Source organism: Callithrix jacchus, chromosome 3 (genome assembly GCF_049354715.1).
Source record: "Callithrix jacchus isolate 240 chromosome 3, calJac240_pri, whole genome shotgun sequence".
Taxonomy (NCBI): Eukaryota; Metazoa; Chordata; class Mammalia; order Primates; family Cebidae; genus Callithrix; species Callithrix jacchus.
This window is the reverse complement of record NC_133504.1, coordinates 117,389,040-117,415,386: the sequence shown is the minus strand read 5'-3', so window position 1 is coordinate 117,415,386 and position 26,347 is coordinate 117,389,040. Positions and strand designations below refer to the sequence as shown.

Sequence of the window (26,347 nt, the reverse complement as noted above, 5' to 3'; positions counted from 1 at the left end):
CATGTAGCTAGCTTGGGTTTTCGTATAACAGGACAGGCTCATGGTAGTTGGACTTCTTGCATGGTGACTGGCTTCTCCCAAGTGCAAAAGTGGAAGCTTTCAGGACTTTTTAATATCATTTCTGCCATAATATATAGATCAAAGAAGGGAGAAGTAGATTGTACTTCTTGATGCAGGAGTGTAAAACTCACATTATGAGAGAATATATGGGAAGAGGTGGAGCAAGATGGGGGAATAGGTGTCACCTATAGTCTCTTTGCCAAAAGACCACCAAGTTAACTACTACCTACACAGAGAAAAAGTGCCCTTGTAAGAATAAAAAATCAGGCAGGCCTTCAGTAGCTGTCTTTAACTTTATGTTACTGAAAGAAGCAATGAAGAGATAGAAAACACAGTCCTGAGTGGCGGAGGCCAGTCTCCTCTCTTCCACCCCTGGCAGCAGCTGTGTTGTGTGGAGAACATCTCTGGCCACTGAGGAGGGAGAACATTGTGATTGTGAAACACTGAACTCATTGCTGTCCTGCTAGAGTAAAAAGGAAACCAGACAAAATTCAGCTGACTCCTGCCCATGCAAGGAGCATTTAAACCAGCCCTAGCCAGAAGAGAATCGACAAACCTAGTGGTTGGAACTTGAGTTTCCACACACCTCACTACGGAGGGCTACAGAACTCTGTAAAGTAAAGTGTCTCCAAGTAAATTTGAAAGGCAGTCTAGGCCGTAAGGATTGGAATGCTTAGGTGGGTCCTAGTGCTGAACTAGGCCTAGAGACAGTGGATGAGGGGAGGGTCACACAACATATTGAGACACCAGCTGGGGCAGTCAAGGGAGTGCTGGCAACATCCCTCTGCTAACCCCAGACTGCACAGCCCATGGTCCAAAAGAGATCCCCTCCTTCTGCTTGAGGAGAGCAGAGGGAAGAACTGAGAGGACTTTGTCTTGCATCTATGATACCAACTCAGCCTCAGGACAGGGCACTGATCAGAGTTGTGAGGCCCCTGTTTCAGGTCCTAACTTCTAGACACACTCTGGGTCAGAAGGGAGCCCTCTGCCTTGAAGGAAAATACCCAGTCCTGGCAGGATTCATCACCTGCTAACTGAAGAGATTTTGGGCTCTGAATATCAGCACGAATACCCAGGTTCTATGTCAAGAGCCTTGTGAACCTCTGAGACTTGCTGGTTTCAGGTGAGATTCAGCACATTATCAGCTGTGGTGGCTACAGGGCTAAATTTCTTTGGCTTGAGAAAAGCAGAGGGAAAAGGAAAGGGGATTTTGTCTTGCACCTTAGGTACCAGTATAACCACAGGTGGGTGGAACACTAAGTGGGCTCTTCAGGTTCCTGATTCTAGGACTTGACTCTTGGATCGCATTTCTGAACCTGCCCTAGGCTGGAAAGATAACCACTGCCCTGAAACCTGAGTCTCAAGCCAAGCAGCATTCATGGCAAGCTGACTAAACAGACCTTGACCCTTAAGAAAACATCAGCAGTAATCTGGCAGTACTCCACAGGGCCTGGGGTGATGGTGGCTTTGTGGTGAGACTCCTCTGCCTTTGGAAAAGGGAGGGAAGAAGTGGGAAGGACTATGTCTTGTGGTCTGAGTGCCAGCTCAGCTGTAATACAATAGAACACTAGAAGTGTAGGCTTTTTGACTCTAGCCCTTGACTCTTTGATGGCATTTCTGGACCCATAAGGGACCTGGGGGACCTCACCATCATAAACGGAAGGACACAGGCCTGTCTGGTTTTGCCACTGGCTGATTGTAGAGCTCTGGGGTTTTGAGTGAACATAGGCAGAAGCCAGGGAGTAGTTATAGCAGGCCTTGATGAGACAGTGCAGTCATAGTGGTGGTGGTCACAGGGGTGTTTGTTTCACTACACTCAGCTTTAGGTGGCTCAGAACAGAGACAGAGACTCTATATACTTGGGAGAAAGTAAGGGAAGAGAACGAGATTCTCTGCCTGGTAATCCAGTGAATTATCCTGGAACTTGTTCGAGCCAATCAAGGTGGTACCTCTAGGAGCCAGAGAGAACCATAACATTACTGGGCTTGGAGTGCCCCCTAAAGCAGATACAGCTTAGTTCACAACCTGAAAAGCCTTCCCAGGAATGATAGCTGCAAATAAGCCAAGACAATGAGGAATGCAATAAATACCTAACTCCTCAATGTCCAGACACCAAAGAACAGCTATTCAGGAAAACATGGCTTCATCAAATGAACTGGATAAGGTATCAGACAAATCCTGTAGAAAATATGTCATCATTTGAGTAGTCTTTTTTTCTTCGTTAGTCTAGTTAGAGGTTTGTCAATTTTGTTTCACTTTTCAAAAAACCAACTTTTTGTTTCATTTATATTTTTCGTTGTTTTATTCATTTTAATTTCCTTTATTTCTGCTCTGATCTTTATTATTTCTTTACTTTTACTAATTTTGGGTTTGGTTTGCTCTTGCTTTTCTAATTCTTTATGATGCATCATTAGATCATTCATTTGAAGATTTTCCTCTTTTGTTATGTAGACATTTATAGCTATAAACTCACCTTTGAGTACTGCTTTTGCTATATCTCATAGATTTTGGTATGTGATGTTCCTATTATCATTTCTCTCAAGAAATTTTTCAATTTTCTTCTTAATTTCTTCATTGACCAACTGGTCATTCAGGAACATATTGTTTAATTTTTATGTATTTGTATAGCTTCTAAAATTATTCTTTTTAGTAATTTCTAGTTTTCTTCCATTGTGGTCAGAGAAGATGCTTGATATTACTTTAATTTTTTTGAATGTTTTAAGACTTGATTTGTGACCTAATATATGGTTTACCCTTGGAAATGATCCTTGTGCTAAGGGAAAGAATGTGTATGCTGCCACTCTTGGATGAAATGTTATGTATATATCCATTAGATTCAGCTGGTCTATCCTGCAGAGTAAGTCTGATGTTTCTTTGTTGATTTTCTATCTGGAAGATCTGTCTGATGTTGAAAGTGGGGTATTAAAATCTCCAGCTATTATTGTATTGGGACCTCTCTCTTTAGCTCTAATGTTATTTCCTTTATATATCTAGGTGCTCCAGTGTTGGGTACCTATATATTACAATTGTTATATCTTCTTGCAACTTAGCAAAGTCCCAGAATACAAAATGAATGTGCAAAAATCACAAGCATTCCTTTAAACCAATAATAGGCAAGCAGAGAGCAAAATCATGAACGAACTTCCATTTACAATTGCTACAAACAGAATAAAATACCTAGAAATACAACTTACAAGAGATGTAAAGTACTTCTTCAAGGAGAACTACAAATCACTGCTCAAGAAAATAAGAGAGGACACAAACAAATGAAAAAGCAGTCCATGCTCATGGGTAGGAAGAATCAATATTGTGAAAATGGCTATACTGCCCAAGGTAATTTATAGATTCAATGCCATTCCCATCAAGCTACTATTGACTTTCCTCACAGAATTAGAAAAAACTACTTTAAATTTCATATGGTACTAAAAAGAGTCCATATAGCCAGGACAGTCCTAAACAAAAAGAACAAAGCTGGAGGCATCACACTACCTGACTTCAAACTATACTACAAGTCTACAGTAACCAAAACAGCATGGTACTAGTACTAAAACAGATATATAGACCAATGGAACAGAACAGGGGATTCAGAAATCATGCCACACATCTACAACCATCTGATCTTTGACAAACCTGACAAAAAACAAGCAACTGGGAAAGGATACTCTTATTTAATAACTGGAGATACTAGCTATACCTCTCTAAATCTTAAGTTGTAGATTTCATTGTATAATTCAGTGAATATTTTATATAATTAAAAAGAAAAATTTTAAATATCTTAAAAATTGAAAAATAAATGAACATGAATGTGTATCTAGCTGGTATCATACCTATTTAAAAATGACCTTTTGCTACTGAAGTTACTTTAAAACATAGTTGTTTGACCATACATCCATAATGAGATATACCCTAAGGAAAAAAAGATCTGCAAAAAGCCTTAAACTGTTTTGAATAATCATGTTATTGATAATAATATTGGCAGTTTTATTTTTAAACTATATTTGTGATAAAGCAAATGAGTTATGCTGGGGTTTTTGGACCTTATGATTTTTGATTTGGATGAAAGGAGACTGTGGTAAGGATTAAGAGTGTATCTCATACAGGGAGTGTATCTGACTTAGGGTTTCATCACTTTGAAATCCATGATGCGTTTGTACTCTCATCACATCTACCATGGGCTGCTTTCCCTCAGTGACTAAGTATGGACAAGATATTAAGGTGAACCCATTACAGGGAGTCATAGCCCTTTATTGACTGACTTCGGCTCAAGAACTCCTGTATGGCTTTGTTGAACCTTCCATAGAAGTCTAGGCTAATTCTATCCAACTCTCTCACTTTCTCATTCTTTCTCTCTCTTTATCACTTGGAGTCAGACTTATATCCCAGTACTTCAAGTTTTATGAAAGGAGTAATATAGGCTATATACAGAGGGCATCATGCAACAAGCCTTTCTGATAGTATTTTTTTAAGTATCTTTCTTCCCAGACTCTGATATCTAAACCCCTCTTTCTTCCTTACAGCTTCTACCCTATTTGTACATTGCTCTGCTCTGAACACTAAAGAGCCTGCCATTCCTAAAGAATGGCAGTCTTTACCACTTTGAACAGTTACTGAAAAATGCAAATGGGCTCTGCTTTTACTGCTTTCCTTTGGCAAATTGTTGTCCCCATTTTATCACAGTTTTCACATACTTATTTAGAATCTTTCAAAAATTAGAAGTACACTGAGACTAGACATATATAGCACAAGGACGTTCAGCTTTCTAAAACCTCATTTGCTCATGACTAGTCTCAGCATTCGGCAGAGTCATGACTGCTTCACATGGATGGAGAGGAACCTGGAGGCAGGTGTACCAAACGAGGTTACTTTCTTTGCTTTTAGTTTTTATATTGGCTTTCCCTATATGACTGTAACCAGAAGGTCAGGAAGTACATTCTAAATCAGGATTAAAAAATGTAGCTCCTCCCAGAAGAGAATGAAAGTAAAGTTTTAATGTGTTTTCAGAATAAAATCAAACATATTCAAACACAAAAAACATTTATTTCCTCTCTAAGTACCTTTATCTTCCCAAAGTGTGAGCATATCTTGACCTACCATATGTAAGAATTAACTAGAGAAACTTGCCAGTTGTACAAAAATGAGGAGTTCAGAGACAATTTTTTATACAGAAGGCAAGCCATTTTGTCTCCTCAAAAAAAAAAAGTAAAAGTTTTCATCAAATAAAGTAAAATATGATTTAAGACACGACAGATCCAAAGACTCCCACTTGGATCTTCCTCCAAATAGAAGATGAGAAGAAACCACTGTCTAATGTGCATGTTAGCATTTCTTGACTTTTTTTCTGTGTGCCTCTAACAATCAAAGTTTTTCCCAGAGATGCTGATAGCTTTACTGTGCATTTGATGATTTGAAAACTTTTTCACATAAAAAAAGATGGGGAAAATGATATCATTTTTCTTCTCAGTGGAAATTTGACCCTCATTTCTTCTCACCAATAAATGAATTGCATTTCTGAAGTAATTTTCTCCCTTTCTGAAAGTTTTTAAAATACAAATTGATGAGTATTTCCATGAAATCTCTGTAATGTAAAAGTTCTTAAACTGCAAATCTCTCCAAATGTAATCCTGACTGACCTGGGTCCTAAAAGAATATTGTTTCAATTAAATTAAGAGTAAGTGAAAAGGCAATAAGAATAGTTTACAACGAAAGAGAGGAGACTAAAAATGCACATATAGAATTGAGCTCCTCTGTTTTCTCCCTCCCATCTTTAAAAAATAATCTCTCAGAGATTCAAGGCAGATTGTTCATTGAATTAATGCTCAAAGGAAAGGACCTGAAATTGTTCACTGGTTGCCTTTATCCTTCTATGCAATTTTGGCTTAAAAATGATATCCTAAGGCTGGGCGCGGTGGCTCACACCTATAATCCCAGCACTTTGGGAGGCCGAGGCGGGTGGATCACGAGGTCAAGAGATCGAGACCATCCTGGTCAGCAAGGTGAAACCCCATTTCTACTAAAAATACAAAAATTAGCTGGGCATCGTGGTGCGCGCCTATAGTCCCAGCTACTCGGGAGGCTGAGGCAGGAGAATTGCTTGAACCCAGAAGGCGGAGGTTGTGGTGAGCCAAGATCATGCCATTGCACTCCAGTCTGAGTAACAACAGTGAAACTCTGTCTCAAAAAAAAAAAAAAAAAAAAAAGATATCCTAGTGTATTTATGTATATATATATTAGAACATACGATTTTGTTGTTTAAATAAAAATAAAAAATTGTTTGACGTCTAGGAAAACAAAACATAATTAGATTGATGCTTGAAATTTGCTTCTTTTTTTGCAACTGTGAAATGTAAGCAATATATATTATATTAAAAGTTTGCATTCTATCCTAATATAATGTACATTAGAGTCAATTAAATGTAATGTGCATTATTAAATCAATAAAAACCTCACTTTTAGAACATAATTATTTTTATAGATTCATTTTCTGCTAATTCAACAAATAACTTCAAAAATTTTGAGGAAAATATGACTGGTGTAAAATTAAAAAATAATAATAGTAAAAGTGTGTTTCTAAAATGTTAGGAAAAATGAGTTATGAAAAGTTTTAGGAAAAATGAGTATTGTGATTCTGATCAGTTAATATTATATAAACACACTGAACCTATTTTATATATTTGTATACTTATAATTGGTCTACATTTTTAATAACTAGTCAGTTACATGGAAGCTTCTACATAAAAATTTAATCTTAGAATTGAATAAGTTATTAGAATGTAATTATTTAGAATATAGCAAAATTATAAATGTTTCTTTTGCTATCCTCTGAAATATGTGAATGCTAGAATAATATAAAATTAATCCTAGAAAAATTACAACCAAAGTTTTGTAAACGTAAAATTTTCTTTACTTTCAATTAAGCTAAAAGAAAAACAATGACAACATCAGAAATAAAAGATGTTGAAAGACCGATGATAGCCAAGGCTTTTTCAAGCCTATGTTGTGGCGATCACACTATTTTTCTCTTAAAAATAGTGAATATAGTAGATTGCATTAATTGGTATTATATATTGTAATAACAATTAGAATATAACTTATTGAGTCTTTACTGCAGACTAAGTGGAAATACAAAGTACTCAGTTTTCCTGGCGTCCTGCATGGAGAGGAGAAAGAAGAAAGGATGGCAAAAGGAAGTGATTTATGGAGCACATGATTTTTTAGTCTTGTGTAGAGGTATTTAGGGAAGAGTGTTAAGAAGGACCTTCTAGACTGAGGGTTGAGGGCCATCGAAGGCACAGGAAACTGTGCAATGACTGTAGTGTACCACGCAGTTGGATTGATGGCAAATCAAAAGACAAGGTTCTGGCCCTAAAGGATTATCTCTGTGTACTGTATCCTTAAGAAGGAAACTGTAGGGCAGGAGGAGATAGAGACTGGACCACAATTTTATTGGTAGTCATACTCTCTACAGATGACCATACTGGCTGTCAGGTGGCCAGCTAGTCAAGGCTCTATGTCTGTTACAGCATTCCCTCTTTGCCTCCTCAGGCTTGAGGGTGAGAAGAAGATCATCCTACTCCATCACTATGGCTAACTCTTGTGTGTGTCCATCACCCCGTGTGAACTTTCTTACCGCTGTTGATTATACTCTCTTCCCCTAAGCTCTTTCAGTGTTTCATTTGTTTTCTGCTGAGACTCAGACTGATAAAGTGAATATTGAATGTGGACAGTGAGGAATAAAACCTCAAAGGATTCCATATATTTTGGCTTGGGTGTTCAGGCAAATGGTGTATAGTTGACCATTTATATTGACAAAGTATATTAATATATTTCTTTAGACATATTATATAATGTAAAGTTATTAAAAATATTCTAGTTAATTTTAACTAGCTCTTTACTTTTATAACATAAGACAAAAGAAGAAAAAGTTTTGAGAAATTTTAACTTAGTGTCAGGTTTGGTTTGTAATTCATAACAAAGATAAAATGACTAATGAGGAAATTAAAATCTGCATGTCAAATTAAAGAGAACTGATAAAAGTAATAGGGAATAATAACGAAAGAGTTTAGCAAAATTGCATGATGCTATTTTATAAATAGTAAAATACAAATTACATTTTATTTTACATAAAATCAACAAGCAGAAAATGAAATAAAAAGCTTTCCACATTAACATTAATATCCTGTTGTTAGACATAAGTCTAACAAAAGATGTACAAGACTTATTAAGAACAAACACAATAAACTTTATTGAAAGAAATTTAAAAATCATAAACAAGTAGTGAGACACACACTATTTTTAGCTTCATGATTGGAGGCTACAGTATCATAAAGATGTTTATTCTTTACAAATTGGAAATTCAAAAAACAATTTCAAGAACTTTTTAAAAGTGGAAGTTGACAAATATATTTTAAAAATTTGATACTGATATAAAAAAGATCAAAGACATTTTGAAAAGAAAGGATAATATTTCTTTTTTGGACATCAAGATTTATCATAAATGTTCAGTCATTGTATGATATTGGCATGAAGGCAGATACATAAAAACTGGAATAAAATAGAGAAGCTAGAAACAGATCTATGTATGCATAAATATTTGACATGGTAAAAGAGGTATTGCAGGTTCTTTTCATTAAAGTTTTAAACATTGCATAAAGCAATATGGTGATTACTTCAGGGTAGAGAAAAATTTATTTAAAGTAAAAAAAGTCTATAACAATGAAGAATTTTGATATATTGTTATGGATTCAAATTAGATCTAATTATACAAACTCCAATAGAGAGCAAAAATATCAGCTATGTGTGGAATAATGTATTTGCAGTGCATATAATAAATATAAATCTAAAATCTAGAATATATGAAACACTTTTACAAAACAATGAAACATAAATAACTCAATAGTAAAGTGGACAAAAAACTGGAATAAGCATTTCGCATGAGAGGAAATTAATATGACAAAACATTACTAAAAATAATTAGGAAAATGCAAATTAAAAGCACTCTGAGATTGCTAACTTCACACTGGGTTGCTTCATATTAAAAGGTTCTAAAATGCTACATGTTGGGAATGATGTAAAGTGAAAGGAATTTTCACACTCTCATAGTAAAGTGTAAATTGGATCATCAATTTTGAAAACAAGCGGCTTTATTTTGTAAATTTGAAATTACAAATGTCCTATAACACAGCTCTTCTGTTGCTAGTCATAGATATTTGAGATATGTATACTCAGAAATGTACACATATACAGGAAATTCCAGCAGCATATTTATAATAGACCCCAAAGAGAAACATCTCTGAGGTCTATGGTAAGAGAAAGGATAAATAAATGGTTGTATATTCATAGAAGAGAATACAAAAAAAATGAGGCATAGCTACATGCATCAACATATTTGGAACATACAGAAGAAACATGGAATATGCTAAAGAAACAATATATTACAAATACATACTTTGTGATTTCATTTGTAGAAAGTTGAAAGACAAGGAAAATTATACCACATTGTTTAGGGGTACACACTTAAATGATACAAAGAGGTGATGATTCTAAAATTTGGAGACTGAGATAAAGTGTGGGAGTAAATATTATAAAAGAGAGAAAGTAGTTAGCCATGTTAGAGGAGGTGGGAAAATGGAGTTGTGAGCAGCAGGATGGAGTGATCAGGGGCTTCTAAGTGTTGTAGTCATAGTTCTTATTTCAAAATATTTTATGAGTATATTATTTTAATACAAATTTGTATTCAAGATAAGGAGTTTTTTTCATGCTCTTTGAGACAAGTCTCCATGGTCCTTTTATTTGGGCCTTTTTGTGGTTATATGGCTTGAAATTTTTTCCACTTTGCTAAAGAGAGCTGGAGAGAAATATTTTGTAACTCACTTCAGCATATTTCAGGAGGTGAACATACTCTAATTTAGTTCACATGGTGAAAGAAAACTTGAAGTAGTCTCAAGTTGTACAAAAGAAGTGATAAGCAAGAAAGAATATTTAAAAAGTGTAATGTAGAAAATTATTACATCTTGTTTCAAAATGAAAAATAGCATGTTATGGACTAAACTGTGTCCCTCCTCTAAATTCTTATGTTGAAATCTTAACCCCAAACATCATGGTATTTGGAGACTGAGACTTTGGGAGGTAACTAGGTTTAGAGCATGTCATGAGTGTGCGGCCCTCATGATGGAATTAGTGCTCTTATTAGAAGAAACACCAGAGTCCGGTCTTGCTTTCTCTGCCATGTTAATACAATAGGGTAGCAATCTTAAAGCCAGAGAGAGAGCCTGTACCAGAACACAACCATGCTGGCACCCTGATCCCTCACTTCCAACCTCCAGAACTGTGATAAATAAATTTTTGTTGTTTACACCACTCAGTGTATGGCATTTTGCTATGGAAGCCTAAACTGACTAATAGAGAGCAAATATGCAATGATACGTTGAGAGAAGGAATGTAAAGATTCAATAGCATTACAGATACATATGAAATATTTTTAATTTCTTTAATTTTTTCTTTATAATTTTTGTTTGTACATAGGGTAGATATATATATTTATGGGAGTACATGAGATATTTTGATACATGCAATGTAAATGGGGCATCATCATTATTCATCACCTCATGCATTTATCCTTTCTTTGTGTAATGAACATTCCTATTATATGTTGGTTCTTTTAAATGCACAATAAAGTACTGTTGAGTTTAGTCACCCTGTTGTGCTATCAAAGATTACATCTTATTCACTCTGTTTTTTTGAACCAGTTAACCATTCCCATTTCCCCAGCCCAACTATTCTTCCCATCCTATGGTAACCATCATTCTACTCTCTATCACCATTAATTCAATTGTTTTAATTGCTAGCTTCCACAAATAAGTGAGAACATGCAAAGTTTGTCTTTCTGTGCCTGGCTTATTTCACTAAATACAATGACTTGCAGTTCTGTTTGTGTTGTTGCACATGACTGGATCTCAGTCTTTTTTTTTTTTTTTGAGATGGAGTCTTGCCTTGTCACCCAAGCTGGAGTGCAATGGCACAACCTTGGCTCAGTGCAACCTCTGTCTCCCAGGTTCAAGCAGTTCTCCTGCCTCAGCCTCCTGAGTAGCAGTGATTACAGGAATGCAGCACCATGTCCAGCTAATTTTTTGTATCTTTAGTAGAGATGGGAGTTTCACCATGTTGGTCAGTCTGATCTCAAACTCCTGACCTCATGATTTGCCCACCTCAGACTCCCAAAGTGCTGGGATCACAGGTATGAGCCACTGTGCCCGGTCCAATCTCAGCCTTTTTATTCCATATATATATACACTACTTTTTCTTTATTATCTGCTGAAGGACACTGAAATTGCTTACAAATCTTGGTGATTGTGAAAAGTGCTGCAATAAACATGGGGCATGCAGACATGATATACTGATAAACTTTGTTCTATGTCTAAACTATGTATAGACATAGAAGTGGGATTGCTGGATTACATGATACCTCTATTTTCAGTTTTCTGAGGAGAACCTACAAACTGTTCTCCATAGTGGTTATACTAATTTACAATGCTATCAACAATGTATCAGGGTTCTCTTTTCTCCGCATTGTCACCAGTATATGTTACTGCTTGTCTTTTGGATAAAAGCTGGAATGAGATCTGATAGCTCATCGTAGTTTTGATTTGCATTTTTCTGATGATTGATGATGTTGAGTACCTTTTTAATATACCTATTTGTCATTTGTGTGTCTTCTTTTGAGACATGTCTATTCATATATTTGGCCCATTTTTTGATTGGATTATTAGATTTTAGCCTATAGAGCTTTTTAAACTCTTTATATATTCTGGTTTCTAATCCCTTGGCAAAAGGATAGTTTTCTCCCATTCTGTGGGTTGTCTCCTTACTTTTTTGATTGTGTCCTTTGCTGTGTAGAAGCTTTTTGACTTGATTTGATCCCTTTTTTCCATTTTTGCTTTGGTTGCCTGTGCTTGTGGGGTGTTGTTCAAGAAATCTTTGCCCAGATCAGTGTCCCAGAGATTTGTACCAGTGTTTTCTTGTAGTAGTTTCACAGTTTGAGGTCTTAGATTTAAGTCTTTAATTCATTTGGATTTGATTTTTGTATATGCTGAGATAGGGGTCTAGTTTCATTCTTCTGCGTACAGATATCAAGTTTTTCTGGCACCACTTATTGAAAACTCATTTTCCTAATATATATTCCTTGCACTTTTATAAAAAATGAGTGCACTTTTGCTGTATGGATTTGTTTCTCAGTTCTCCATTCTGTTCCTTTGACTTATATATTTGTTTGTATGCCAGTACCATGCTGTTTCAGTTACTACAGCTTCATAGTACGGTTTGAAGTCAGGTAATGTGATTCATCTAGTTATGTTCTTTTTGCTTAGGATAGCTTTGTCTATTCTGGGTCTTTTGTGATTCCATATAAGTTTTAGGATTGGTTTTTCTGTTTCTGTGAAGAATGTCATTGGTATTTTTTTTATAGAGATTGCATTGCATCCATAGATTTCTTTGGGTAATGTGGACATTTTAACAATATTGATTCTTCCAATCCATGAGCATAGCATATTGTCCCATTTTTTGGTGTCTCCTTCTATCTCTTTTATCAACATGTTATGTTTTTATTGTAGAGATCTTTCACTTATTTGGATAATTCCTAAGTCTTTAATTTTATTTGTAGCTATTGTAAATGGGATTAATTTTTGATTTCTTTTTCAGATTGTTCACTTTTGGTATATGAAAATTCTACTGATTTTTTTCTATGTTAATTTTGTATCCTGCAACTTTACTGAATTTATCAGTTCTAATAGTTTTTTTGGTGGAGTCTATATGTCTTTCCAAATATAAGATCATCTTATGTGTAAACAAGGATAATTTGACTTCTTCTTTGCACCCCTCTAATTCGATGGCCTTTCTTTCTTTTTCTTTTCTGATTGCTTTAGCTAGGACTTCCAGTACTATGTTGAGTACAGTGGTGAAAGTGGGCATCCTTGTCTTATTGCAAATCTTAGAGAAAAGGCTTTCAGTTTTTCCCCATTAAGTATGATACTAGCTGTGGGTCTGTCATATTTGGCTTTTATTATTTTGAGAGTATGTTCCTTTTATTCACAGTTTTTGAGGGTTTTTTCTTCAAATATAGTTTATTGTTTTTGTTTTTCTTATCATAACTTCAATGGTAATTAAACTAAAGAGCTTCTGCACAGCAACAGAAACTATCAACAGAGTAAACAATGTACAGAATGGGAAAAAATTTTTACAAACTATGCACCTGACAAAGGTCCAATATCCAGCATCTACAAAGAGCTCAAACAAATTGAAAAGGAAAAAAAGCCAAACTACTGCACAAAAAAGTGGGCAAAGGACATGAACAGACACCACTCAAACAAAGACATACATGAAAAAAAACCTCAGCATAACTGATTAGAGAAATGCAAACCAAAACCGCAATGAGATATAATCTAACATGAGTCAGAATGGCTATTATAAGAAAGTCAAAAGATAACAGATGCTGGTGAGGTTGTGGAGAAAAAGATTCCTTTTTTTAAAAAAAATCAAGAATTTACCAGAAACAGGGACATACAACAGTCTTAACTACATCTACAAACCAATAGGTAGAGTTTTTATAAATTTCTTTTCAATAACTAGGTGAGCTTTTAAGGATATTGGCTTTATTAAATGGTCATCATCTCAGCTCCTCTCCCAAGATAACATTTCTTGTCTTTGCATTGTCATTGAAACTGCAATCCCACAATTCTTAAAATCATAACTGGCTTTAAAATGCATCTGGAATTTTGAATGAAACTGCTACCCTGCATTTGAGTTCCCCCTTCATTCCTGCATCTAAAGGATTTACCTTCCTTTTCGGCTTGACTTAAACATAATTTTAATATCATTTCTCTAGTATCTGGAATTTTATTGCATCTATAAGTTGTAGCTGGAGGGTGTGCCTACTAACTCAATCTGAGGTAGAGTTAGCACTGAGACCAAACTATCATTTAAAGGAAAAAAAGTTTATGGAAAACATTAAAATATTGTATTAAATATGTTTTATTAACTTATTAAATATATAAATACATTAAGAATGCATAAGAATAAGTTATCAAACATTAAGAAAAAGTCTAGTTTTGATTCCATTAAAAAATCAATTCACCTTGCTTTAGATATTTGCTAAAATTATTTGCTTTTGTCCACCGAGAACAACTATTCTCCTCAAGTTTACTTGAGAGGCGAAAAATGTTTCTTGTTTTTGGGGAGTACTAAGGGCCTAACTGAGAGCAATTTGCTGTTACGTTACATTCTGTGCAAGAAGACGGAAGAAACAAATAACTTATAATTTTGTATTTGTTTTCTTGTTTTAAAATTGCTATTTTAAATCCTCAGCAGTATTTTCCTACAGAAACCATTTAAAGAATCTGTTTTCCAGCTGAAGCCAGTGATCCTAAATACATGCCTAGACTTAGGGTTGTGCCCATTTTTTGACTCCTCTAATTCCATAGGTAGTACAGTTCGAGTACTAGCACATGGTAACTTTTCAAGAAATACCATGGCATGAATGGATAAATGTGCCCACAGCAATTCTCCAAGTATGATAACAAAAATGTGGTATGTAAGTGAGTTATTGCTAGAGAATTGCTGCTTAAGAAACTGTCCCCACAGCTCAGTAGTATAAAGTAATATTTATTTTTATATCAGTGTGGTTTTGCTAATCTAGACTATGTTCAACTGGTCTCACTTGTGTGTCTGCATGTTGAGGATTAAAAAACATAGGCTGGGCACACTGAAGGCAGCTTACATGGGCTTTAAGTGTCTCTCTTGGAGATGCAGGGACGAATTGGGTAGTCCACATGTCTCTTTTAAGGTCAATGGCAGAAGCTAGAAGAGCAAGCCAATTTCTAGACTATTTTTATTTATTTATTTTTGTTTTCTTTTCTACTGATATATATATTTTATTTTACTTTAAGTTCTGGGGTACATGTGCAGAATGTTTAGGTTTGTTACATAGTTATATATGTATCATGGTGGTTTGCTGCATCCATCCCCCTCCATCATCTACATTGTGTGTTTCTCCTAATGTTATCCCTCCCTGATACTCTCAGCCCCTGCTATCCTTGCCCTAGTCCCCATCCCTCAACAGGCCCCGGTGTGTGATGTTACCCTCCCTGTGTCCATGTGTTCTCATAGTTCAACTCCCACTTTTGAGTGAGAACATGTGGTGCTCGGTTTTCTGTTCTTATGTCAGTTTGCTGAGAATGATGGTTTCCAGCTTCATCCATGTGCTTGCAAGGGACATGAACTCATCCTTTGTTATGACCACATAATACTCCATGGTGTATATGTACCACATTCTCCTTATCCAGTGTATCATTGATGGGCATTTAGGTTGGTTCTAAGTCTTTGCTATTGTGAACAATGCCTCAGTAAACATACGTGTGCATGTGTTTTTATAATAGAATGTTTATAATCCTTTGTGTATATAATTTCAGCTTTAATTTTGTTACTTATTATTGGTTTGTTTATGTTTCTGTTTTCTTCATGGTTCAATTTTGGTAGGTTATATACATCTCTACATTTATTCATTTCTTGTGGGTTTTCCAATTTATTGGCATAGGTTGCTCATGGTAGCCTCTAATAATACTTTGAATTTATGCAGTATCAGTTGTAATGTCTCTTTTTTTCATTTTTATTAAATTTTTTTTTTTTTTTTTGAGAACAGATCTCACTCTGTTTCCTAGGCTGGGATGCAGTGGCACAATCAACCTCACTGCAGCCTAAACCTCCCAGGCTCATGTGATCTTCCCACCTAATCCTCCCAGGTAGCTGGAACTACAGTCAAGGCCACCATGCCCAGCTAATGTCTCCTTTTTCACTTTGATTTTATTTATTTGGATCTTCTCTCTCTTTTTGTTTTCTTAGTCTGGCTAGAGGTGTGCCTATTTTGTTTGTCTTTTCAAAAAAACCAAGTTTTCCTTTGTTGAACATTTGTATTGTTCCCTTTATTTCAATTTTATTTATTTCTGATGTTTATTATTTCTTATACTGATTTTAGATTTTTTTAGTTCTTGCTTTTATAGTTTTTTTTAAGATGCATCATCAGGTTGTTTATTTGAAATTTTCTTGTTCTTTTGCTTTAGGTGCTTATAGTTATAAACCTTTTCAGTACTGCGTTCACTGTATCCCATAGTATGTTGTGTTTCCATTGCATTTGTTTCAAGATATTTTCAATTATCTTTCTTAGTTTCTTTATTGACCCACTGGTCATTCAAGAATGATAAATAATTGTATCTGTGGAAAGGTAGATTTTTTTTCTCCTAATTTATATAAAAGATAAAACAGAAAGATAACATGTTTTCTGGGGAACGTACAAAAATACTATCTGTCTGATAGAGCAATAGGTGCCCCATATCAAAACACAGTAAAAACATATCTTTCATATTTAATTCTCAAATGAGTCCTCTAAAAATAAATATATTATGGTAAATAAAATTTTCTTACCAAACTTACAAATAATTTTCTATTTTGGCCTCTAAAAATAGAATTTAAATTATTTGGGATCATACAAATATAAATATATACAAAAGTACTGTCAGTAAATTTATCCATGGGATATAGAATAATTTCTGAAAACTATGTTTTCATAGATATGTTCGTTTGCTTTTTAAGAAGGTAACTATCGATTTTGTATAATACAATTTTACTCAACTACTATTTTTCACATTACTCTTCATTGATTTTTTTTTTTCCAAACTAAGTATACAACACATTTTAAGGAACTAAGGCACAGAGAAGTTGCATTATGTACTGAAAAAAGTGTGAAGGAGTTGAATGTAAATTCTCTAAATGTGAAATATAGGCTAGATTGGAGTTCTCTGGCTTAAAAATTAAATCTACCTTTGTAAAAAGCAGTTGATGAGAACTTCAGTCTAGATGGGAATGATGATAATAACTAATTAACTTTCCTGAGAGACTACAAGACCAGCAGTCTCTGATTACTCCCAGGGGCAGCCCCAGATAAAGGATGCATGTCTCACTCCTACTCTCCTACGCCCCTCCTAATTTATGTTACTTCTCCCAGTGAATTCTCATTGTTTTCACAATGTGAAAATATTATGATGTAGTGTTTATGATATGCTACTTTGATATGTTGTGTGTCTTTATTATAGTGAAATAAAGCCTGAAAATTAGTGAATCTAGAATAAAAACCAAATACTAGCTGATTATAATCAAGTTATAGATATACTTCTCATTAAAGTTTATTTTAAAATAATTAAAATTGTTTGCAATATGCCTAGTATAGAGACTAGTACAAAGACAGTGCCCAATAGTTAAAAAGTATTGCTGTTAGAATGGATTTAATCCCAGATTTGAATTAGGAATTATTAAGAAACTGATTATTAGAAAACATTTTTTTTTTTTTTTGAAACAGACTTGCTCTATTGCCAGGTTGGAGTTCAGTGGTGCGATCTTGGCTCACTGTAACCTCTGCCTCCAGGGTTCAAGCAATTCTTCTGCCTCAGCCTCCTGAGTAGCTGGGACTTCAGGTACACATTACTATACTCAGCTAATATTTGTATTTTTAGTAGAGATAGGGTTTCACCATGTTGGCCTGGATGGTCTTGATCTTTTGACCTTGTGATATGCACACCTTGGCCTCCCAAAGTGCTGGAGTGCTGGGATTACAGGTACAAGCCACTGTGCCTGGCCTAGAAAACATTTTAATGATTAATCAAACTTTGTTTGTTAGACATTTTCAACAAACATTAAAAAGGTTATACATTAAAAATCCAAAAAATAGATACCACAAATATGTAGTGAAAGAATTTAACAAATGAACCCTTAAAAAGTAATTATTGAAATAAGTTTCTACTTTGTTTTCCAATTTTTTTTGTTATTCATTCTTTTTGAGTGTTAAGCTAATAATGTCAGTATGTGTGATAATGATATACAAACAACACACTTAAATCATAAAACCAGTAACCTAATTTTTGAAGATTAATAATATGTTTATAATCTTTCATGTAGCATTATATAAATAGCTTTAGCTATTGATTAAACATGGTTGGTAAAATTTAACTCATCCATATAAGTTTTACCACATTTTGAAAGTGCAGTGGAGTATGAACAATAAAGATGGAGTATTTGCCTTTGTAGAACTTAGAACACTAAGATTTTGAAACAGACCTACTTCACTTCTTGAGGAAGTAACTGCTTTTGTAATATTTACTTAAGCAAGCTTTCTCAGGTCACTGACTGTTAAATAAACTTAGTTAAATAAGAGTAATGCATGTTAAAGATTTAAGAATTCCTTACCTCACACTGCATTAGCTTTCATTCTTTTCCAATATTTCCTTTTGCTGAGAAGTTTCAGGTTCTCAGCTGTAGCATGATGTAAAAGTGATTACTATGTAACATTTTTTCTTTGCTTCACCTAGCTTTGGAGCCAAAAGTCTTTACCCTCTCTGTTCCAAATGTATATAATATTTCTATCTTCCTCACTGAGTTTATAAGAAATGATGTAAATCTATGTCTGTGCGACTTGCATAGTAATGAAAGAAGAACAGTATGAACTTAGCATCTTGTCAGGATAATAGTCTTTTTCTTGGACTAAATATATTTTAATGGTGTTTGGTGATAAGTGATACAGCATGGTTGCTTTAGACCACAAGTTTTACATCTGCTATTGGGCCTAGGTATTATTTAGCCCATCATGAAATCCAGGTTCAGAAAAATGTGGTTGTTCGAACTAATCAGTTGGTAAATGAGTAGGAATTAAAGACTGATATTCCATTTTATATTTTAGTTTAATTTTCGTTATCTTGTGCTATTATTTAATAGACTTAACCCAAGACTGTTTTAGAAATTTTATTTTAATTAGGTAAGTAATATGGTCTCCTGGGAAATTCTTAGAATATTTCACCTAAGGTTAAATTCCAATTTGATAACCAAGCCAATCTCACAAGAGCATCTTTTTCGGAAAAGGGAACAAATTTAAAATGGTCAAGTATCTTTTTGAATTAGGTAGGTTAAAAAAAAAAAAAGAAAAGAAAAGAAAAGAAAAGAAAACACCAAAATGACAGTAGCTGAAATCAAATAGAAATTCTTTTCAGTCTCATATTCAAGAAGTCCAGCTGGTGTCACTCAAGGCTGTGTTGGTATTCTAAAGTATCGCGGACCCTGCTCCTCTCTTTGTTTCTCCATAATAGTGGCCTCCAATTTATCTCCAAATGGCAGTTGGAGTTTCAGTTATTATATTGCATTCTAGCTACCAGAAAAAAAGTACCCGTCTCTACATTAAGTACATTCCCTAGAAGTCGCAAATCATATTTACTTGGCTCTTAAAGTGCAAAAGTTAGTGACACGAACATAACTAGCTGCAAAGAGGCTAAGAAATGTGGTCTCTATTCCAGGCTGCTATATGCCCAAGTGAAAATTGAGGCTTTCATTTTTATGGAAGAAGGGGGAAGAGTGTCTTCCCTAGTAAGTGTCCAGGGACAGCAAAAATTCTATTGCCTGTTACTTTATTTTCCTGTCCAGCCTTAGACATGTGCTGAAAACCTCAGCCATTAGCAAGAGAGTCAGGCTTAGCAAAATATTAAAAGTTCCATCCTTATTAGTGAATGATGCCTAAAAATCAATTCTTCTGGCATTTCATATCTGATATATCACGGATAATTTTTATTTTCTTGGAACTTTCATAAACATCAACTTCCAGGAATAGTTCTGACAACAGCAATAAAATGGTAAGTTGCAAAATATGTAATGAAATGAACAACTGACCACATAATAGTATATATGTTTTTATTAGTACACTACTATATATCTATATATAATTTAAAAAAGCCTTAAAGGCTACAGGCAAAACTTCTAATGATTGTTACCTTTTGTGTTATGTGATCAGGGTTGATGATCTAATTGGACTTTATCTGTGAAGTTCTAAAAATTTACAACAAAACAAGGTATGCTTGGGAAGGTAGCAGGAGAAGGAAGTAGATATAGTTTGTGGAAACTCATGGGAATTCTGGTGCATCCTAACTGTATAGCCATTGTGTCAATTATAGGTTTTTATTGTAAGCAATAGAAACCAACTCTAATGAATGAAATCAAAAAGGGAATTTATTGGAAGAGCACTGATTATCATAGATTCAAAGATAAATTGAATAAACTATGTAGTAGGAAGTAAGGGTACCACTGTAACTCCAGCTGCCTTTCATTCTTTTGTCTCTGTTAAAGATTTACCCATGAGGTGAAATGACATCGACAAAGCTTGAAGTGTATTCATTAGCTGAGGTTTGGGAGGTAAGAGTTGTAAGTGGGTACCTTGATTCTACTAAGGCAAAGAGTGTGGAAAAGACAGTTGCCCAAGTAAAAGTTAGGGTTGTGTTGCCAATAAAAAGGGAGAAAGCATATTAGGAGGCAAAAGCAATAGATGTCTACAACTGTCACAGAACACTAATTCTATTAATAGTTCCTTCAACTGTTATTTGTAGGCTGCTCTGTGGGTATTTAGGGAAGTTTGGTTTTGGAGCTAGGATTAGTGATTTTAATTCTCAAAAGAGCCTTTACTTGGTTACATTGCAGTGAACCAAGTCAACAAATTTTCTATACTATTATAATTTGTTCAAAAATCATTTTATTTACTGCTCTTATATACTGAGCAATCTAGTCTCAATCTTTGTTATTTATGGTATAGGAGGCCATGAATGTCTGAGCTACCATTCACAAATATTTGCTACAAATGCTCGGACAGGATTGTGTTTTCTCACCCCATTGAGTTCAGGGTTGGCCAAAGCAAGTGCGTTGGCCAAGGAAATACGAGTAGAAGTGATATGTGTACTTTTAAGCAGAAGTTCTGAGAGACATTGTGTGGCTATGTTCTCTTTTCCCTCTGCACAAGTAACCAAAGATGGTTCTGATAGAGGATGTTTCATCAGTATCTCAGTTCCTCCAGATGAAGAGCCACAGTAAACCTGCTATCGATGCATATTTTTATTGAAAAGTAATCTCTTGCAATTGCAAACCACCGAGATTTGGACCATTGGTTACTATAGTATAACCTGACCGCTGTTGATTGATGTAAAATGAATTCTCTATTCAAATTTCACAGAGAATTTCCAACAGAATGTGGTTTTAAAACAGACCATAAGCAAGAAATTAGGTGGAAACTGAACAAGTGATTAGAAGCTTGTGCTGTGAGCAGTAGAAAACAGGTAGTTTTTTTTCTAAACAAGCAACTGACAAAATTACTTTTCTGTTTTAGACATTTAATATTAAATTTAATATTAAAGCAGTATATAATATGTATTTTAACATGGAACACTCACGAACAGAACAATGGATTAAAGAAATTCTCAAATATCTGACCTCTCCTTTGGTACTAATTAGTAGTTATTTTGCACGTTTATTAAGGTTTTTTGATTATTAAGTGATATATATTATATATATTATGTCTATGTTATATATAAAATATAATATACATATTGTATTATATAAACATATTATATATATATATACGTATTATATAAAACAAGCTGAGGAACGTAAAGCTGGAAAGCAAAAGCAGACAAGTTATGATGAATTTAAAGAGCTGCATTTCTAGATCAGCAACATAAACAATGGTTGCAATGATTTAACCTAGTAGTAATCTCTCCTTAACTCTTCACAAAAAGCAATCACTAAGTCCATTTTATCTCTTAAATATTTCCTAAATCTATTCTTTCCTTCCTATCCTTACCATCACTTCTTTAAATCAGATATTTATCATCTCTTTCTAAAGTTTTGTGATAGTCTCTTAATCCCTGCAGTGTTGCTTTCCTTCAGGCTGCCTTTCTCATAGTTCTGAATACTCTTTCTGGAACACAGATTTGACTGTTTTATTTGTTTGCATTAGATCCTTTTGGTTTAATGCTTTCTGGTAGTATGATAAGGTCCAAGCTCCTTAAGTAGCATGCAAGCCTTCCCTGAAAGGGATTCTAAAAATGAATTCTAAAACCAGACTCTACTATCTGAACTTAGTAAATATTTATAACAGTATGTTGATTAAAATCTTAACTTCTAAATATTATCTGGTTTCCCCCTCACTTCCTGTGTTTACTCTCTGACCGCTTTGCCATTACCCGATTGCCTTGCAACTTTAAATCTGTATTCCTTCTTTCCTTTGTAGTTACTGATAACTCTCTCCTTCCACCCCTCAAACTAGATAATACTATCTGAAGTTTTAACATTAGATTCAAGAATAATTGCTTTTATATTTCAGATTAAGTGACTTTGCCTTGAATAAGATATCTTCTCTTATTAACCCCTTTGTTACTCTGTCTGTATCTCTATTATTCCAGTCATCACATGGTATGACATTGTGTTTATATATCTGTTTACCTCTATGAGACCATACACAACTTGAGAGCAGGAACTATGCCTTGTGCATCATTGTGCTCAGATACAGTTCCTGGTACATAGCAGACACATAATGAAAAAGTCTGTGGAATATGTAGGAAATTACTGTGTAAAGAAAGGGTTATTATTTTACAAATCACTCTTAAACTTACTATTATGTGGTTCAGTTGTTCTTGATTGAGATACTTGTGATATATTTCTTTTAAAATATATTTCCAGACTTATTTCTCTCTTGAATTCTTGATGCTTTCTTTCATCTGACAAAGATAAGTTAACCTAGTTTCCTTTCTTGCCTTGATTATCTCTACTCATAGGGCTAAAATTAATGCTCTACTCCAGTAACTGTATTAGCACAAGTGTCTATCATTTTAATTTCCTTAAATTAATAAACTATACTTAAATTATAGGTAGTTAAAAATTTTTGTGGGAAGTGAAGGGTACGAACATGGTGACATTTCTTGGTATGTTAAAAAAGAACAAAATGCACATGTAAATGAAATTATATATGGCATGAGTCTTGTTATGAATATATTATTTAAAAGCTTGATTCCAACTATTTATAAATACTCTGTTACTATATGAAATTAAATTGAGAACTCTAGTAGATAATAATGATTGTGTTTATATGGTTTTCATGTTGCAAGGAAATTGTCACTTGGAATAAAAAAGCATTATTGTTGGCTCCAGAGTGTTTGAAACATATTTGTTATCTAATATATTAAAGCTGAAGATCTGCTTTTTACAGGACTCTAACAAGTGCTGGAAAAGACATACAAGATAATTTTCTGACGGCCCTGGCAATGAGAGAAGAAGACAATCGCAATGGAAAACTGAGTGTAAGTACATTTCACTCAACAGCTTAAAATGTATACACTAAAGGCACAATTAATATTAAAAATGTAATATTGAATGTCTTTCTTTCTTTGAAAGTAATTTATGGGATATAAAATATGGTTCCTCTTTATTAATTATTTATTATAGGAATATATCTAGAATGTTAAAAATTCTCATTTATATCTCTAGAAGTAGCCAAATGGTAAAAAAAAAAAAAGTATTCTGAACATTTTTTTGCAGAGAAAAATGCCTATGCATGGCAGAATGGTTCTCTAACTCTATGCCACCTCTAGGTAAAGCCTCCTGCTTTTCTTAAGCCCAACCTCTTTTAAGTGGCATCACCCACTGACCCTGAGTTTTGTCCCCTGATTTTATGTGACTCCTAGAATATAGTAGCATAGTCTGCCTTTCAGTCCTACCTTGGAAGATGTGATAGCAATCATGTGATAGAAGAACATGTGTTGTTATTATTATTTTGAGTGATTCAAGGAGAATATACTTTAGTTTATTAAAATGTGTGCTATATCAATATCAAACACATAGAGTATGTGAGTATTATTGGGAACAAAGATTTACTTTCACATTTTGTTAATATGATATTTGTGATAACAGTCTTTGTAAGTCTTAACATGTTCCAAATGAAATGTAATAGAAAAGGCAAATATTCATGCTAAAACTGTAGTAGGTGACTGACAGAAAATTATTCAGAAGTAATGTGATGAAAAATTTAGAGGAACAGAAAAATATGTATATAGGGAAATCTAGTCTACCAATATTTTCTTAATAAAAAAGTTGGAATTTTACTCACTCTCAGATCCACTGAAAATATCACATGAAAACAAAACCCTCAATGTACTTCAGAGAGATAAAAAAAATCATGCCATGTTTAGTTAATAGAATAGAACTAATCCTGATTTAAAATAAGGAAAAATTTCTTGTAGGAAGTAGGCTGACAGAGATTTTAAATGGGTGGGGATGGAAATATGGGCAGAGACTAGATTTTGGACAACCTTATTTAATCACAACAGAAAAGTCTGGAATTTATCTGACTGTTAGTAGAGCAGCTATAAAGGTTTGAGGAAAGGCAGGAAAAAAAGGTATCAAAGGAACATGGGTTAAGGATGTCCAAGAAGGAACAAATGATTATCAGTGGTCAAACAAGGTAAGAACTGGAAAAGCATCCATTGTGTTTGACTGTAGAGTTTTTTTTTTTTTAATTTGTCAAGAACAAATTCTACTCATAGTAAAGATGGAAATCGAATTCCATAGAATTGAAAAAAATGGTCCATGATTATTAAATAGTAGGACCAGCAAGCATAGACAGCTTTAAAGACCCAGAGTCTGTGATTTGAATCAGAATAGGCTTTTCATTCACATCTTCTTTATCTTGTTCTTCCATTGGTATCGCCTTTGATGACAAATTATGGCACTAACCACCCATTTACTCAGATTAAAAGCATATCAGTTACAGACTCTACTTTCTCTCACCCATGTTGAATGAACTACCATCTTCTCTTAAGTATAAGTCAAATAAATTTACTTTATTCATCCTAAATATTATTTACCTTAATTCAAGCCACTATTGTATCTTAAATAAATTAAAACAGCCTTTTACATAATATACATATATATTTTCTTGCTCAACGTTCATTCATTTTCCAGTCACTCAAAACATATTTCTTGTGCACTTGCACAAGCTTGGAATGGTTCTAGGCTTTGGGATCCCTGGGGTGCTGTGGCGTTCATGATATTAGCGGGTTTATATTTTAGAGAGTTCAAATAGAAAGTAAAACAAAATAAAAGTAGAAAATTAAATTCAGCTCTGGATGGACACGATAGGAAATATAATATTAATATTTAAATTAGTATGATCTTCCAGCATTTAATTATACAAAACATTCAAATTTATTTGCAATTTATGTACAAAAACATTTTTAATATTTTTGATTGTCATATAGTTCTTCAAATGACAGGCACAATAAATGTTTTTTCCTTAGTGATATAGCTATTTAGCTTTATTTTAAATGTGAGCCATTCAGTATGAAAATGTTTCTACCTCATGTCTCATGTATTTCAGGTTTAAAAATTCTTAAAAGGCTAAAATGAATAATTTTATCATTTCCTTCTCATTTGTATGGAGATTTATTGTTTCCTGAGCAAATAATATAGTTTTCTGACTGCTCATGCTGTGAAGTTAACCCTACCACCAGTCAGTGAAGCATTTATTAAGTGTGTGCTTATGACAAGTGCTTACCCCAGCACATTATACTGGTCTGGTTCAGAATAGCCAGCATCTCACATTAGAGGCACATGACAGTAATGCAGACAAAGATGTAAAAAATGCAGAGACTTGAACTCATTGAATGAATATACGAGATATTACAAATGTATTTTCCTAGAAATATCAATGGAAAAGTTACAGAAATTAAATATTTAAATGAGGCTGAGATTAGGACATAATTTAAAATCCAGAAATAGGATACAAATGTGGTAATATAGCTATACCTGCAATAGGATTGTAGAATTATAGAGGATGCCTTAATGAAGATGTGCATATTGAGAGCATTTCATGTATATGATAGAGACTAAGGAAAATCTTAGAGGTCAAGATGTGATTATTGAAGAAAAATCTAGTTAGAAATTAAAGAGGTAAAAGGGATTATTTTGAGACAATAATCTCCAATTTCTTTCCAGAGTACTCTGAGGTATTTACATAGCAGATCAGTCTGTTTTATTTTCTACCTTGGTGTCTATGACATGGTTATCTTATAGTTTTTCTACCTTTCTTCTGACCTTTTAGCTGAATCTCCTTCTTGGGCTTCTCATCTTACTCCTCCAGTTGACCTGCATCTCTACTAGTATACATATTTTCCCTGAGCGAATCACCGAAACCCATGAGATCACCAACTATGTTTCTTGTTACAGAAAATAGTAACCTAGATCTTTTTGTCCCTCTGTTAATTACTTTTTTCAATTAGTCATTAAACAAATAGTGATAAATGGCTCTATACCAGGCATCATACTAACTGCTTGGAATACAATGAGTGGCAAGTGCTTATAGTTGTTTGGGGCAGAAAATGAATAATCAAAT

At 34.1% G+C, this 26,347-nt stretch overlaps 1 protein-coding gene across 7 annotated transcripts in view; it reads left to right on the top strand.

Moving 5' to 3' along the window:
• CFAP299 (cilia and flagella associated protein 299) overlaps window positions 1-26,347 on the top strand; it is a 737,014-nt gene that overhangs the window by 244,484 nt on the left and 466,183 nt on the right. For all 7 annotated transcript variants that reach the window (XM_054253217.2, XM_054253220.2, XM_054253219.2 and 4 more), the window contains exon 3: window positions 23,168-23,258. In XM_054253217.2, the coding sequence (XP_054109192.1) occupies window positions 23,168-23,258 (91 nt within the window). The remainder of the gene's footprint in view (window positions 1-23,167; window positions 23,259-26,347) is intronic.